General features: G+C 37.0%; 1 protein-coding gene across 8 annotated transcripts in view; it reads left to right on the forward strand.

Moving 5' to 3' along the window:
* LOC101738997 (dual 3',5'-cyclic-AMP and -GMP phosphodiesterase 11) overlaps positions 1-17,132 on the forward strand; it is a 267,871-nt gene that overhangs the window by 163,944 nt on the left and 86,795 nt on the right. For 7 of the 8 annotated variants that reach the window (XM_062675410.1, XM_012695157.4, XM_012695151.4 and 4 more), the window contains one exon: positions 5,985-6,126. In XM_062675410.1, coding sequence (XP_062531394.1) covers positions 5,985-6,126 — 142 coding nt within the window. Of the gene's footprint in view, positions 1-4,613; positions 4,750-5,984; positions 6,127-17,132 lie in introns of those variants that run through there. The other variant, XM_012695156.4, reaches the window with a different exon arrangement.

Genomic DNA, 17,132 nt, shown 5'->3' on the forward strand with positions numbered 1-17,132 from the left:
CCCTTTAAACCGAAACGCATTACTCTTTTATGGCTGAAATAGGCAGGGCGGCGGTACCTATCCGTTCGGACTTACAAGAGGTCCTACCACCAGTAATTACGCAAATTATAATTTTTATTACACGATGTTATTCCTTTACCTTGGAAGTCAATCGTGAACATTTGTTAAGTACGTATTTCATTGGAAAAATTGGTACCCGCATGCGGGATTCGAATACCGGTGCATCGATAGATACGAATGCACGTCTTATTCTTTAGGCCACTACGACTTCAAACAGCTGTCGTTTAGTACAAAAATATATCTGGTAACCGCTTCTCACTATATAGGGAAAAAAAAAGATGTGTGGTGTCGTGGGACACCGGATAGGAACGAAGTTCCTTATTATAAAAATATTAATTTTAAGTTCTATTCGAGGTATAAAGAAAATAATTATTCGGGTATACATTATTTATTATGATTTTTTTATTGATAATAATAAAAAATAAAACTACTTTACAAAGTTTATTTTTTCACAATGATTTATAAAAAATATATATTAAAAATATGCTATTTTTTCTACTTTATTACAAAGTTAAGTCGTACACTGTGTGCATTAGTAATAAAAATCTTACGTTACGGACGTTTTTTTCCGGTTAGGGTACCCCTCCGCATCGTCCCATAGGGAACTTCGTTCCAGAAGTTCGTTCACCCCTTTCTTCCAATTAACTAAAAACTTATTTAACTTAAATGAAACCTTAGAATTCGAAAAGAAAGATTTTTTTGTTTGGTGCTATGTTTAAAATATGAGGGACTCCTTGAAGATATCTCGATATACAGCCTGATTGTAAAATCATATCTCACAAATGACATTAATTTTACATTACAAAATATAAAAAAAATATATGATAATTATCACTAAACATTATAGTAGAATAATAATGACTAATAATTATATCTGACCTGTATGTTTTTAGTGATTATGGGACATTTTGCACACGAGTGGGTACGTTACTGCCCTGAAGCAATCCAACTTTCCGATTTGAATTACATTGGCCCTATTAAACCCCACCCTATGTAATAGCGTCAAGAAGGATACGCGGCCGTAACTATCTATGTCTTAGACCATCCACTATAATAGAGATTGTAATATTTATGTTTATATTATAATCTCTATATAGTGGGTGGTAGAGATATCTGATTACATGGAATTACAGTGCGATACGAATTATTATTTATTAAGTTATCGTCAAAATTACTTATTTTTCTGTACCGAAACAATATAATATACATATGTCAAATTGATTTGACATATATTATGTTGTTTCGGTACTTTGCGGTAGGCAGCGGCTTAGCTCTGCCCCTGGCATTGCTGAAGTCCATGGGCGACGGTAACCACTCACCATCAGGTGGGTCGTATGATCGTCTGCCTACAAAGGCAATAAAAAAATAATTGAAAACCAATAGTTGGAATGATAAAAAAATAGCCTTTCCTTGATTGATTAAAACGAAATGGTAATTTAATTTTTTTAATATGTTAATTTAGATTTACCATCACATATTTTTTCTTGTAATACTCGTACTTATTACAATATTTTCATTAACTTTTTTTGAGACTTGGCTATATTTATTGGGATTGAGACATTAGTTAAATCTCTTAATTTATTTGGAACAATAAACGGCTTTCAACCTTCAACCCGGTTTATTGAATCTTGTTTTTGTTATTGTTATGAAGTAGCATTTGAAATGTATGATTATTGTATATCATATATATGTACATGTGTGTGTACAGGGCCTACGTATTATTTAAGTATGATTGTCAGCAATTTCTTAATATAAACAGATTTAGAGTAATGCGTATAATGGAAGAATGAATCTTCATAAACTAATCTACATTGAAAGGTTTTGATGTCTTTAGTCTTTAAATCGATACGTTGAGAGTTTTCTGCCGCGGATGAAGAAGCCATTTTCAAATTTACTTGAGTCACATAGCAAAAGAAAAATGTGTTAAACTGTTTATTTTTAGATTGGAAAGCCAACGCAGTACATTCAGATTTAATTGAGATTTTAATAGACACAGGAGCGTTGACGATGTCATAAAAATGCAAATGTTATGCAGAACGTAAAAAAAGCGAATTGCGAAGCATGTTATGTGAGCTTCTCGAATAAAAGTTGAACAAATTTCTAATTAGCATACAGAAAACTACTAAGTTGTACGCAATAAATAAAAATAAATGACCGTTTCACCCTAATGAATTTAATTAATTAAGCTTTTATATATATTCTCAAGGTTAATTTAATTGGTCGTCTTGAAAAGCGTTTGTAGACATTTAATTAGGGATTTATATGAAAAATGGATCATTTGTTTCGTGTACAAAATACGGTATTAATATTAAACCACAAACGCTTTTACAATGATCAACGAACCCGTAAATATTAGTATCATATGCCACATCTATCACTAACTATATTATATAACTAGGAGTTTGGCTAACGTTTTCTGCCCTGAAAAAATTACCTACAGTCTATCGACCGTTTAGCGGCCTTTGAAACACACACAAAAACCAATTTTACTGGTGGTAGGACCTCTTGTGAGTCCGTGCGGGTACCACCACCCTGCCTATCTCTGCCGTGGAGCAGTAATGCGTTTCGGTTTGAAGGGTGGAGCAGCCGTTGTAACTATACTGAAACCTTAGAGCGTATATCTCAAAGTGGGTGGCGCATTTACGTTGTAGATATCTATGGTTTCCAGTAACTACTTAACATCAGGTGGGCTATGAGCTCGTCAACACATTTAAACAATAAATAAAAAGTTAAGAGTTGATCCAGACGTTTCGGAGTTCAGTTTCTGACATGCATCAAAGAACCACACATTCTTTTATTATGATAATTTTAGCCGGTTACCTACCAGCTACGAACTAACAGACAAAAATAAAATGATTCTGAATATTATAAGCCATTGCTACCTAAAATCGTAAACCTTAAAGTGCTAACGACGACGCGGCTACGAGTGTGTATATTTAGCCCACCTTTGTATAGTAGAGATATTTTAGAAAGGATCAAAAATTTTTCGAGATTGAAAAAATTCGGTTTTGATTGGAATTTGATTTTCTAATTCGAAAAAATTTAATACTACCAGTATTTTGAGGACATTAACTTGAGAAAGCTTGTATAAATTTAAATGTTAAGGACCAAAATATTGCGGATCTAAAAATGTAATAAAGTATTTTTAGGTCAATTTTTTTCCAAAATTTAATTTGAGACTAGTCTGTTTTTTTTTCTATTGCTTGTTCTTGTTTCTGTTGTTGTTAAGATGAAAAAGGAAAACTTTGAATAACCTAAAGAACTCAAAAGGCGGGAAATAATAAAAGGGGTGCATCCTATCAATGGCAACTGGAAAAAAGTCATAATAGCATCATTAAAACTCAAAAAATTATTGTCAGTATTATAATAATTACTGGCCACTTAACTGTTTCATTGAAATTATTTAATGTTTAATAATTTATTGTAATTAACGAACAAACTCTCCAAAGACAGATAATACCGTTTTTTTTCCTACATAGTCTTGTAACGACGAGGAGTTATACTTAGTTAGAGGGTTAGAATTAATAGGTGAGCTCGCGGGTCTCAAACCTTACGACGTTGCTGACACTAACCCTAGCAAGAGCAGTGCTTCGCAGAATCTACCATCGGATCGGAAACGCAACCGACTGAGTAGATCCGGCGAGAAATTCAGTGGTCTGTGGGTTAATTTACTCGCCGAGCCCTTCGTCGCAAATGACGGGTTCGACAATAACAATGACCGGTGCTTGAGGTACCTAAAAGCACCGTTTGTGGATCGGGAGGATCCGAAATGACGTGTATAGGGCCTTACCCCGTGCTGTGGTGCTGCAGTTGAGTCACGATTGCACGTAATGTAATAAAAATGAAACCCGCAAAATTATAATTTGCGTAATTACTGGTGGTAGGACCTCTTGTGAGTCCGCGCGGGTGGGTACCACTACCCTGCCTATTTCTGCCGTGAAGCAGTAATGTGTTTCGGTTTGAAGGGTGGGGCAGCCGTTGTAACTATACTTGAGACCTTAGAACTTGTATCTCAAGGTGGGTGGCGCATTTACGTTGTGGATGTCTATGGGCTCCAGTAACCACTTAACACCAGGTGGGCTGTGAGCTCGTCCACCCTATCTAAGCAATAAAAGAAAAAGAAAAAAAAACTCTGTAATTACATGTTCGCATTTCAGTAACACTCTCAACGTCAATAACGCGAAGTTATTATAAGGAACGGAAGGCTGTGGGCCTTTGTTTATAATGTGATTAATATGTGATGTCTAACTATAGATAAGGTCGTGTTACAAAACACGTGATTTTAAAATATATCATTATTTCGATCACGTTCAACCAGTTTGAAGGAAAGTCGAACGGAAGGTCGACTTAGTATTTCTTTTTAATTAAGTTACAATCTAATTCTAGTTTAAATTTTTGCATTGTATCGAAATAAAAGTCAGGTTTTAGTGTAGGTCGAATGTAAAGTAAACCAAAATGAAAAAAAAATTAGAAAATCTTCACAGTTTTTATTTTCCGTACTCTACGACTTATTTTGGTACGTAACTTTTTCGACAGTTTTATTAGCTGTTTGTCATTACGAGATTGACACTAGTTTTTGACATTTGAAATATGTAATTCGTTTATTTTATGTATTTTCTATGGGCAATGCTAACAAAAAAATGGATTATTTGTTGTGCGATTACTGTGGTTGGTGGAATACAGTCCCGAGTTAGTTGCACTTTTTTATAACTGTGTTTTATATAGAATTTAGAATAAAAGTTAAGTGTCGGCCTCAATTAAAACAAAAGTTATATTAAGAACAAAGGATTACGCTGTGTTTTTTAACTTTGCATTGTTTATACTATCGATATGTCTGCTACTGGAAAATTTTCGATATCAAAATTGAGCTTTTGTTTTCTACCTAACCGATGGTCTAGAGAGACCATATCAGCGTAACCTTAACTAGTAGGTGAGCTCACGGGGCTCAAGCCTGACGATGTTGCTAACACGAACCCTAGCAAGAGCCGTGCTTCGCAGAATCTACCACCGGATCGGAAACGCGGCCCACTGAGTAGATCCGGCGAGAAACTCAGTGGGCTAAAATTGCCCACTGAATATTCAATGTTCACGTATTTTGATACTGAAAACCATAAACTATGCTGTATCATCATCATTAAACATGAATGTATATGAAACACCATATGTATCTATATATTAATACGTGAAGCAAAAACTTTGTACCCCTTTTCACGAAAATTGCGTGGACGCAGGAGTATGAAATTTCCCACACTTATAGAGAATATAGAGAAGGAGTGCACAATGTTAATATTTTATTAAATTATGCATAAAAATGGATTAAATCAATAAAAAAAACATTATACACACTACTATGTTTTAGACACACACACACACACACACACACGCATGCATACTATTTGTTTATTGTCAAACTTATTGCTTATAGTCTGTGGTCAAATTGAGAATAGATTAAATATTGTTTGTCTTTATAAATATTGCTAAGTCTAAAGTGTAATGTTAGCGAAATCTGTGATTCAAGAAGTTTATTAGTCTTTGACAATCTATACTAATATAAAATCTACAGTGGATTTTATGGATGTTCCGTTATAACTACTAAACCATGCATCCGATTGACTTGAAACTTGGTATCCATGTATAAAATACACGTACTTAATGGATAGACTAATATTTATATGAGTGTTGGACTCCGTAATAATAATGGTATACCAGTTGCGTGGTGCGTTAATGATGAGAATCTTTGAGGGGTTGAGAAATAATAATGTTAATTTTAAAGGCCAGCGAAGCGGACGGGTACAGCTAGTAGAATCATAATAGTGTACAAACTTATAATTTCCGCTAATTATAGTCGAGTTTCGACTACCGGGAGACCACTAGTATCATTAAACGTGAATGTTAGTTCTAAAGTAGTGCTTCTATTGTTCCAGGTCTACATTTGCAGAGCATAGAAGAGCCGGTGGGTGGGGCGGGCGGTGGCATGCCCGCGCCCACCTGCTACGACGCGGAGTGTGCCCGCACGGAAGCCTGGCTCGATGAAAACCAGGAGTTCGTGCATGACTACTTCTTGAGGTACCTTCATTACTTACTTACTCAGTAGCATGGTTGTTAGCAATTAAGTTTGTATTTTTTTTATTGCTTAGATGGGTGGACGTGCCCACCTGGTGTTAAGTGGTTACTGGAGCCCATAGACATCTACAACGTAAATGCGCCACCCATCTTGAGATATAAGTTCTAAGATCTCAGTATAGTTACAACGGCTGCCCCACCCTTCAAACCGAAACGGATTACTGCTTCACGGCAGAAATAGGCGGGGCGGTGGTACCTACCCATGCGGACTCACAAGAGGTCCTATCTCTAGTGAGTATGCAATAATATCTATATACTAGCTGACCCAGCAGACTTCGTAGTGCTTCAATCGATAACTAAAAGACCTAAACTTTTGTATAAAATAAACTTAAAACAAACATAAGGAATCCGTCCGACGGGGGACATCATTAAGCCCAGGTCTGCCCATCTACGCCAATACGTAAATATGTACACGTACATAGGCGCCACTGAAAATTTCGGGAATTAACGAAGTGACACAACATTACTATTTAAAAATGTATTTATTGCTTTTCGAAGTATTCTCCGCGAAATTTGACACATTTTTCCATACGATGGAACCAATCATTGAAGCAACCATTCCATTCGGAAGCTGAGGTCTCCAAAATGGCCGTTTTGTAGGCGTCCACAGCTTCTTCAGGTGATGAAAATCTCTGTCCACGTAATTTATTCTTTATTTTAGGGAAAGTATAGAAATCATTAGGGCTTAGGTCGGGGCTGTACGGCGGATGGTCTAATAATTCTATGTTTTCTTGCTCTAAAAACTCTTTTGTTCTGTGCGCGGTGTGAGAACTCGCATTGTCGTGATGGAGGATGATGCGGCGGTTGCAGTTCTCTTTACGGAGTTCAGAAACGACCTGTGGCAAACAAATGCTAGCATACCATTCTGCATTAACCGTTCTTTGTCCCTCAAGAGGAATAGTCGTAACATGGCCGGTTTTGGAGACAAACGTGGCCACCATTTTTTTTGCAACCTTGGGGCTTCACCACCAAATGCAGAAATCATCCGGTCAACACACTGTTTTTGTGTTAAACCACTTCGAAAGTCATAATAAATCATCGCTCTTGAATTTTCTCGAGTCAATTCCATTTTCTCAACCACTAAACAAGTTTGACAAAACCTCGTGACAAGACCGAGAATCTTTTTTTAAATAAATAAATGGTATTCGATTTTTAAAACCAAGGAGTTTTCAATTAAAAAGATTTTAATAACAGTGGAAATATTCCATTCCCGATACTTTTAGTACAGCCCTCGTAACAAATAATGAATTAATACTTTTACCAGCAATTCGTAGCCAGCACCAATAGCACATTAAAAATAAAGGTTAACTATTGTGTGGGTGTATAGGAATAAAATATAAGTTCTTGTTTTAGTGCTGCTTCGCAAGTACTAAATGTGATTGTGGTTGTAAGTAAACGTATTTCCGTAATTAAATCGAACCATAAAGCGTTGATTTTAAATTAGAAAGAACGTTCCTAACGGAAATGAGTAATTTGTGTGGATTGCTCTAATTTCTTCGGTACGTTATCGTAAATTGGGTTAAAGAAACAATACGATTAAAGGTATAAATAAATAACCATCACAATTTATAGAAGTTTATTCGGAGTGGTGTTTTTAGCAATATTATTGCTTTTGTTTCTAAATTAAATTAAATAAAACGGTCGGGTATCAAAGTTTGCTTATTTTTCACGATGAACATTCCCTTTGTGTAACGATGATGACGTTATCTGATATAATTTGTTTTATTGCCGTATAGGCAGACGAGCATACGGCCCACCTGATGGTGAGTGGTTACCGTCGCTCATGGACGTCAGCAATGCCAGGGGCAGAGCCAAGCCGCTGCCTAAGTGGTTACCGTCGCTCATGGACGTCAGCAATGCCAGGGGCAGAGCCAAGCCCCTGCCTGATTAGGTTATAAATACATAAAGACTAATAAATTGGACTAAAACTAATAAACTAACAAATCGGACACAGCTATTGAGCCCCATACTAGGATATTCTGTATGATGGGAACCAAATAACTATGTACATATTATGTTTTTTTTTGTTGCTTAGATGAGTGGACGAGCTGACAGCCCCCCTGGTCTTAAGTGGTTGCTGGAGCCCATAGACATCTACAACATAAAAGTTTCTTTTAATACTCTCCTTCTTGCCTGGAAATTCTCAATGCTAAGGGTCGTGACCTCTGTGGGATTTCAGAATCTGCCGGCGGACTATATCATGCCGCGTCGATCTGTCCTCGGTGGCATAGACCGCCTTACAGAAGGACATGTCCTTCTGTCTTTTGCCTTTAACCTTCCCAGTCAACAAATATTTTGTCTATGTTGTCGCCACTGCTGTAGGCAGCGGCTTGGCTCTCCCCTTGGCATTGCTGAAGTCCATAGGCGACGGTAACCACTTACCATCAGGTGGGCCGTGTGCTCGTCTGCCTAAAGGGTAATAAAAAAAACTCTTTTAATACTAGAAAGTACTTATTATGAATAATTGTCATATCGGCTATAAACGTACTTTCTAAATTAGAATCTGCTTTAACAATTGTGCTTTTAAAAGGTCAAAATGATATGCATTGTAAGCACTTAATACATACATACACATAGCATTATCTAGAAATCAAAGCATTGCATTCAGTAGAAATAAAAATAATGCTAACGATTTGGTGCGTCTAGACATTCTGTTTCAGTCAAAGAAAATGTTACGTGAATTCCTTCTGCTACGTTTTTTTTTTTTTTTTTTATATATTTTACCGGAAATGTATGAAATCAAGGAATTGTATACAAATCCTAGGAAATGTGTACAATTCCGATACTATTTAGGAAATGTATAAAATATTGTTTGAAAAACTATTTAAAGCATAGATATCCTAGGAAATGTATAAATTTCCTCGGAATTGTATATAATTCCAATATCGTATTAGGAAATGTATAAAGTAAATGCTTTCTGTAATAAAACACGTTGTTAATAATATTTTTTTAATATAACACTTATTGAGACAATCGGGTAACAGTCATACCGTAAAATAATAATAATATATTCATATTATCTTACTAATTAAAACTTCTAAAATCAACTATCTATTAACTTTTGACGTATCACAAAATCAACTTATATTTATTCTTATAAAATCAAATTTTCATTTGGCAAGTAATCAGTCTGATAATTAAGTAATTATAAATGTCAAAGTATAAAAGTAAATCTTTATATGATAATACTTTGTCAGTCCATATAGCTATTTATTTTTGCAGGGTAAGCTCGAATGGCATTTGGAAGTACATAATACTTTATTTTTAAAACACAGACATCTTGAAGTAGCACAGTTTTTCTTGCAAAGGCACTTCTTAAATCCCTGGCCGGTTCCAGTGGATTGCAAGTTGGCAACTGACCGTAGTGCAAGACTCGTCCCGCTGTCCCCGCGTACCCACCAATATCTTAAATGTTTTACATTTCCGATTGCTATTTAGGAAATGTATAGATTTCCTAGGAAATGTGTAATGTGTAAGTATAATATAATTTATTTCACACATTTCCGTGCGATTTTAGGAATTACATACATTTCCTAGGAATTGTATACAATGACGGATTACATACATTTCCGGTAACATATATATATATATATATATATATATATATATTTTTTTTTTTTTTTTATTGCCTTTGTAGGCAGACGAGCATACGGCCCACCTGATGGTGAGTGGCTACCGTCGCCCATGGACTTCAGCAATGCCAAGGGCAGAGCCAAGCCGCTGCCTACCGCTTAATACTCTCCACAAGCCTCGTTTGAAGAAGGACATGTAAATAATTTTCAGCTCATTTGATACGTAAAATACATATAAAATAATAGGAATTAATATATGTTAAAGAATTAACTACGCACAAAATACTACTCAACTTTAATTAAAGTCTTAATTTACTGATTTCCTTTAATTAAAACGATATCTTAGTTTTATGAAGTCGTAACGTTTTGCGATGCTGAATTTCGAGAGGCTTGAAAATAATTACAGACTTCCAGATTATTTTGTACTGACGCAAATTACCGTTGCCGGTTTTGATATTTGAGAACTCCTTTACATCAGATACCTTTGACCGGATCGGATGTTATCCTTTTTGTTAAAACGACACTTTATTGTTGTGTTCATAAGTTTTAATAAATCAAGATGGCATCGTAATAAAAAAAAAAAAAATATTATTTATTAAAAGAGAGAAAGAAAAGAAAAGAGTTATTTACATATATAACAAAGTATGTCTAATTATTTCGTTGATACGATATTAACATCTAAGTTTGAAATCTACAAATAAGATGTATATTTCGTATATCTTATACATATTACTATAAACACGGTCACCGTCCTTGCCGAACTCGTTGCTTGCGACGAAGGGCTCGAGTAAATTAACCCATAGACACAGCCCACTCAGTTTCTCGCCGGATCTTCTCAGTAGGTCGCGTTTTCGATCCGGTGGTAGATTCTGCGAAGCACTGCTCTTGCTAGGGCCAGTGTTAGCAACACTCCTGGTTTGACCGCCGTGGGCTCACTTACTAGCTTGGTGAATCTAGAATAAGCCCTCCAGGTTACTAGAATAGGTAGGAAAAAAACTATAACATTGACAAACGCACCAACATGGATATTCTCTTCCTATAGCAAAATATGCCAGTTCGTTTTTAAATCTTAATTCTTATATATCAGAAAAGAACATTGAGTTTTTTTCATCGGTCTTATAAATAAAAGCCAACCTAAAAACATGGGTGGTTTTATTCAATCAGTCTTAATAAATACCATCTTCAGTACATACTGTGCATAAAAAACCTTATAAAAGATATAATAAAAATTATGGATATTAATATTGCGAAAATTTTATATTTCACCATAGTAACCATTCAATGGAAAATTTGGACATGTACTTACGATAATCTATATCATACTAATAAAGTAACAAGGTTATGAATCCCCAAATGGGTGATGGTTTATCCTTTAACGCAGCAACTGTGATGTGACATATTTTTTCGCGTATTTAAGGTATTATTGTTTGAAAGAAATGACAAATGATATATATTTTTCGAATATGTACATATTAATAAAATTGGAGTGTCTGTTTGTAATATTGAAATAGCCTCTTTTTACTACATGCATATGAATGTATAGGTATATACGCTACATACACCAAAATATCATTTTTTACAATTTTTGTCTGTCTGTTTGTGTGTGTGTCTGTCTGTTTGTTCCGGCTAATCTATGGAACGGCTGGACCGATTTTGACGGGACTTTCACTGATAGGTAGTTGATGATATAAGGAGTAACTTTTTTTAGACTAGCTTCGCCCCACGGCCTCACCCGCGGTACGACAGTAACATCGCGGGACTCGGCTATCAATAATAAATTTTAATGTTTCTGAAGCGAAGCGAGGGCGGGTCGCTAGTTTTAAATAAACGTAGACAACACTACTGTAAGCGCGATCCATAATGAAATTAATAATAAATCCTTGTAGTCTCAGAATACAATTGACTAAGAGTGGATTCGACCAAACAAGAGTAAATCTTATTCTTAGAATAACTCCTCAGTTAATCGAGAGTAAATCAATTTTACGTTTTACCAACTACAATTCTAAGAATAGTGGGCCTATTCGGGAATTGTTACTATACCGCCGTTTCGCACGGAATAACGGAGCTATTCCTAGAATAAAGTAATGGCGTCGGTCAGTCCAATCATCTGATTTCTGTCATTTCATAAATATTTATTCTGTTTGAATTTCATGTCAACGCAATGCGCTAAATTATTATTAATAGTCTGGCATTGTATAATGCAACGTTTAAACGAAAAAAGATAAAACCACACGACAAAACTTGAAAATTCCCTCAAACAAACAACAAATAAAATTAATACGTTTGTCAGCTAGATATCTTGATAATGTATCGAACTGTTTATTTGTTTTTTGGTGTACAATAAAGAATACTCTCTCTCTCTCTCTATCTTACACTACAGCTACTACAGCTTTTCACACTAAAATACGTCAAAATCGAGTTGAATCTATGTATGCTCTTACACTATGCCGTTGTCAACAACATTTATTTGCCGGATTTTAATTTCGTTCACCATTCACTATGCTATTCGCGTATTGTTATTCCCAGCGTAAGTATACTATCGTTTACGTGGAAAAACGCCTATGGATTTACTCGACATTAAAATCATGGAATAGGTTATTCTTCGTATAGTTACTCGTGTATAAATTTAAGTTTGGTCGAATCCACCCTAAATCTCGTAGTTTAATTACAATAATTTAAACCGCTGCTGTAAATGGCTATAATACTCGTATTTTTATAACTGATTGAAAATAATTTGCTAAGCCAATCATCAATGCTTATCCTTTTTATAATTCCATTAAATATCCTATAAACCCGTAATGAACGCGTACTAAACTTTCAACGTATAGTAATAATAACAATTGTGTAACCGTCATAATTATTGAAATGGGTTAAAATTAAATAATACAAACAATGAACGAAAAAAAAAATCGATTGTCTGTTAAGTCGGTTTACTGACGATGAGTTGAACATGACAACGTCATACGAAAATACTGATGGAATGGTTTCATTTTTCAATTATCGCAATTATCGTTGCTATGAACAATTGATACCACATTCACTTTTCACTGAACTTTAGATTTGACGATAACATGTAAATGTATTATTGTATAGCAGCTGTCCACGCGGATGCATCGCTCACTCAAGTAGGAGAGAGACAGATGTCGAACGCTGCCGAACGCGGAGGCCGATTGTGCCTCTTTGTCGCTCGTTGCGCGCTCCCGCTTACACTTCATGCCTTAAATGGAACGCCTCATGAGTCACGTTTTTTCATGCGTGCAGCCGGCACCATCGAATTATAAGACGTTGTCACGTCAAAAAAAAATCATAATACCAAAATCAATCAGTATATCATAATTTATTGTGTTTGAGAGTTACAAAACTCAATATATTTATATTGAGGAAGGTAATCTGCGTACTCTCCACGAAATTTGCACAGTAAAAGGGACATTAAAATTCTACCAGTAATTTGTTTTATGTTTAGATCGATTTTAATTCTCAGCGGTGGGGTGTTCGTATATGCGTAATATCAGCAGATTTCATCGCATACATTATGTGCTCGTATATTTTATGTGGAGATAAAAGGTTTTTAATTTTGTCGCAATGCTGAATACGTTGTTTTAACATCAGAACCCATTATGACGTTCAGGAAAATTTTAGGCGATGTTTATTTTTATATCAGTAGACCAGCTCTCGGCTTATCTGGTATCAAAGCCGGTGCCTGTTAGCATCACAACGAGCATGGCATCGTTCACCTTGAGACATGAGGTCTATGTCTTATTATGTATAAAGGCTAGGTGACCCTCAGAACGCCGGATTGCTTGGCGGCAGAATAACAAAGATCTTGGTCTATCTGTTTCGGCTCACTGTGTAAAAGGTGAAGTAGTATGAAGTGCTCCCCGTTTTTTTTTATTGCTTAGATGGGTGGACGAGCTCACAGCCCACCTGGTGTTAAGTGATTACTGGAGCCAATAGACATCTACAACGTAAATGCGCCACCCATTTTGAGATGTAAGTTCTAAGGCCTCAAGTATAGTTACAACGGCTGCCCTACCCTTCAAACCGAAACGCATTACTGCTTCACGGCAGAAATAGGCAGGGTGGTGGTACCTCGCCGACGCACCCTCGAGGCCCTGGTGCCCGTGCTGGAGGCATGATCAGATAGACGACACGGCGTGCTCTCCTTCCACCTAACGCAGGTCCTCTCGGGGCATGGTTGCTTCGGGAGGTACCTGTGGAAGGTCTGCAGGAGAGAGTCACATCCGGGTTGCCACCAGTGTGGGCATCCGGACGATGACGCTCAGCACGCACTCGAAGCGTGCCCGCGTTGGGAGCGCTCGCGGCGAGACCTCATCGCGGTGCTGGGGAGAGACCTCTCCTTGCGGGCTGTCATCGCCCGCATGTTAGAGGACCAGAATTCTTGGGAGGCCATGACCAGGTTTTGCGACCTGGTCATGGCGTTCCGTGAGGCTGAGGAGCGCGAAAGGGTGTGGGATCCCTCTTCGGCTTCTCAGCGAAGAAGGCGGAGTGGGCGGCACGGGTGCGAAGCTCCCGTTCATCTCCCGCAGGGGCTGTCGGGTGCCGGGTGCGGGGGTGCCCGGTACTCGGCTGTTGGTCCGGTGGTGAGGCGGCGCAAGGTGGCTCCTGTGCACCGGTGTGTCTCCGAGACGACGTCCTGCGGGATTTTCCCGGGGATGGAGTGCCGTCCTATTAACAGGATGGATACCGGCGACGGCGAGCCTTCGGCGCGCACTGTGCGGTACCGTGGGTTTCGTGGAGTCGGGATTGGTGGGGCTCGATGGGGTTTAGTCGGTAGTCGGTTTTGCGGAGTAGCTCTTGGTGGCTGACGCCGTGCAGTGTCTCGCGCGCCTTTCTCAAGGCGTAGTCTCCCGGCAGGAATTGGGAGAAGAGGAGGACCCCTATCTTCTTCTTCTCCCTGTTCTTCTCTGGAGGCGCCGGAGTCCGACATAACCCGGTCTCTTATCCCCCTCGACCGGGTATCCGTAAATGGATTCCCCAGCGTTAAAAGGGTGGTGGTACCTACCCGCGCGGACTCACAAGCGTTCACAAGGAGAGTAGTAGTAGTAGTATATACAAATGACATAAGTCTATCGGGCGCCATAACTATTAAGCGACGAAAGTGGAATGTTGGATTTAGTTATTTCGATTCTGAAGGCAGTAAATGTTTTTTGCGTTGGAGACCGTTGATTATCGTCATGGAAATTTTAGGTTAGTCTCTAGAATTTATTGCGTGCGTACGTACGTGTTCATTGACCCCAATTTTCACTCAAATAATTTATCAATAATATAATAAATACGGTATCATACGAAAATGATTGTTACTATGATTGTCGCAGCCATTTAATACCAAGTATACTTTATAATTGACACATTTGGAGCTAATTAATGTATTTTTATGGTATAGTTTATGGTTCTTTTAAATTAAAAAAAAAAAAAGTCGCATCAATCACAGACAAAATGACGGAAAATCGCCTTAGATTGTATGGCCATATTATGAGACGGGACGAAAGCCGTGTAGTGAAAATCGCATTAAGCTTGCCAGAACAAAAGAAAGATAGAGGCCGCCCGCCATCGACCTGGTGATCAAACATCGAAAGAGACCTTAAGAAAGTCCAATTGTCAAAACCGACAACCCAGGACAGATCAATCTGGCGCCGTAGAGTGAGGAGACCCGACCCTGGATAACGGGAACAGGGACGGAAGAAGAAGAAGAAGAAGAAGAAGAAAAACGTATATCGATACGATTTAGAACGAAAATAAATTTAGTAAAATTTCGATTGGACGACTTCATTATTTGTGATAGAATATTTACATAGCAACAGCTGAAAATAATAACGTAACTAACTAAAACAATAAATTGTTCACAGGGTTTCCTCAGTTTCATAAAAATGCAATAAACGTTGACTTTTTGAGTCACAAATAAATGTGAACTGTAAGGATGTAGGTACAACGTTCGGAAACTTACCGATACTCATAACTGTCACACATAAACCTCAGTTATAAAATTATGATTCGCAGAAACCGCTTCCATCCAAATCTAGCTAGAAAAATCGACCCTAATCTCACAGCTCGATAAAAACCGACTTGTTCTAGAATTGTTTAACACATACGATTGCCAATTCTTTTCTACGTTAGGTAGGCAATAAAACGATCAAGACGTTAACGCGGTGATTAGTTTCACGAATAAATTAACAGAATCGAGAACGTATGGAGTTGTTAACGTTAATAAGCGACCGACGTAAATTCTTTAGGTACTCATCGTGTTGCGCTGTTTGTTACAAACGATTGATTTTTTTAAATACGCTTTTATTAGCTTCAGACGTATGTATGTATGTTTGTAAAGGAATCTTTGAACATGATTTTGACCCCCTTCAAAACGTCGGATTAACTCGAAATTTGGCATACTTATTAAGCACCGATAACAATTCAGTAATAAAAAAAATATTTGAAAATTAAATTCAACTAAAAATGAAAAATAGTTTAAAAAAACTAAAAAAATACGCTTTTATCGAAAATCCAACTAAAATATAGAAAGTAAATTTTAATAAATTTGGATTAAAAATAGTGTAAGAAAAATGATTTTATTGTAAAAAAGCGTGGGGTGCTTTTTAGGATATTATCAAAATAACCCTTCTACTCATATCTTTTCATAAACTATTTATAACTGCTGATACCATGCACTACACGCTTTTTTACAATAAAATCATTTTTTCTTACACTATTTTTAATTCAAATTTATTTTCTATATTTTAGTTGGATTTTCTATAAAAGCGTATTTTTTTAGTTTTTGTAAACTATTATTTTGTTTTTTTTTTCACAAACAAGTCTACGTAGTTTTAGTTTTTGTCTCTATTACGTATTACTTTGTTTGAGAAACATTTTTAGCCTTACATACCTTCTTCTGAGTCGGTCTCTTCATTGCTGAAGGTCGTGTCTAGTTTGAATCGTTGACCACTCGATGCACTATACTTCTCCACGTCTTCCTGTCCTCGGCGGTCTTTATAGCCTCGGTTATTGGCAGGTCGGTAAGCGTCTTTACTAGCTCAGATCAGCGGGTAAGTGAGCGTCCGCGTGATCCTCTCCCGTCAACCTGATCAACTACCATCAGCTTCTCTAAGTTATCGGGGCCTCTACGAGCGATTTGACCGAAGAACGTGAGAATACGTTGGAAGCAGATAGCGGACAGCCTTGTGGCAGCCTTACATATAATTAGAGTTTATAAATATTTTCTGATAATGTTATAAGAATACAAAATCTTATCCCATTTCACGCTACAAACGTAAAATAAGGAACTCCGAAATTTAGTTCTATTTTCCAACTGAAATAATACGAGTTTGTATTGGTATCGTATCTAAGCGAACACGTGCATCGGTTTTG

Source organism: Bombyx mori, chromosome 3 (genome assembly GCF_030269925.1).
Source record: "Bombyx mori chromosome 3, ASM3026992v2".
Classification (NCBI taxonomy): Eukaryota; Metazoa; Arthropoda; class Insecta; order Lepidoptera; family Bombycidae; genus Bombyx; species Bombyx mori.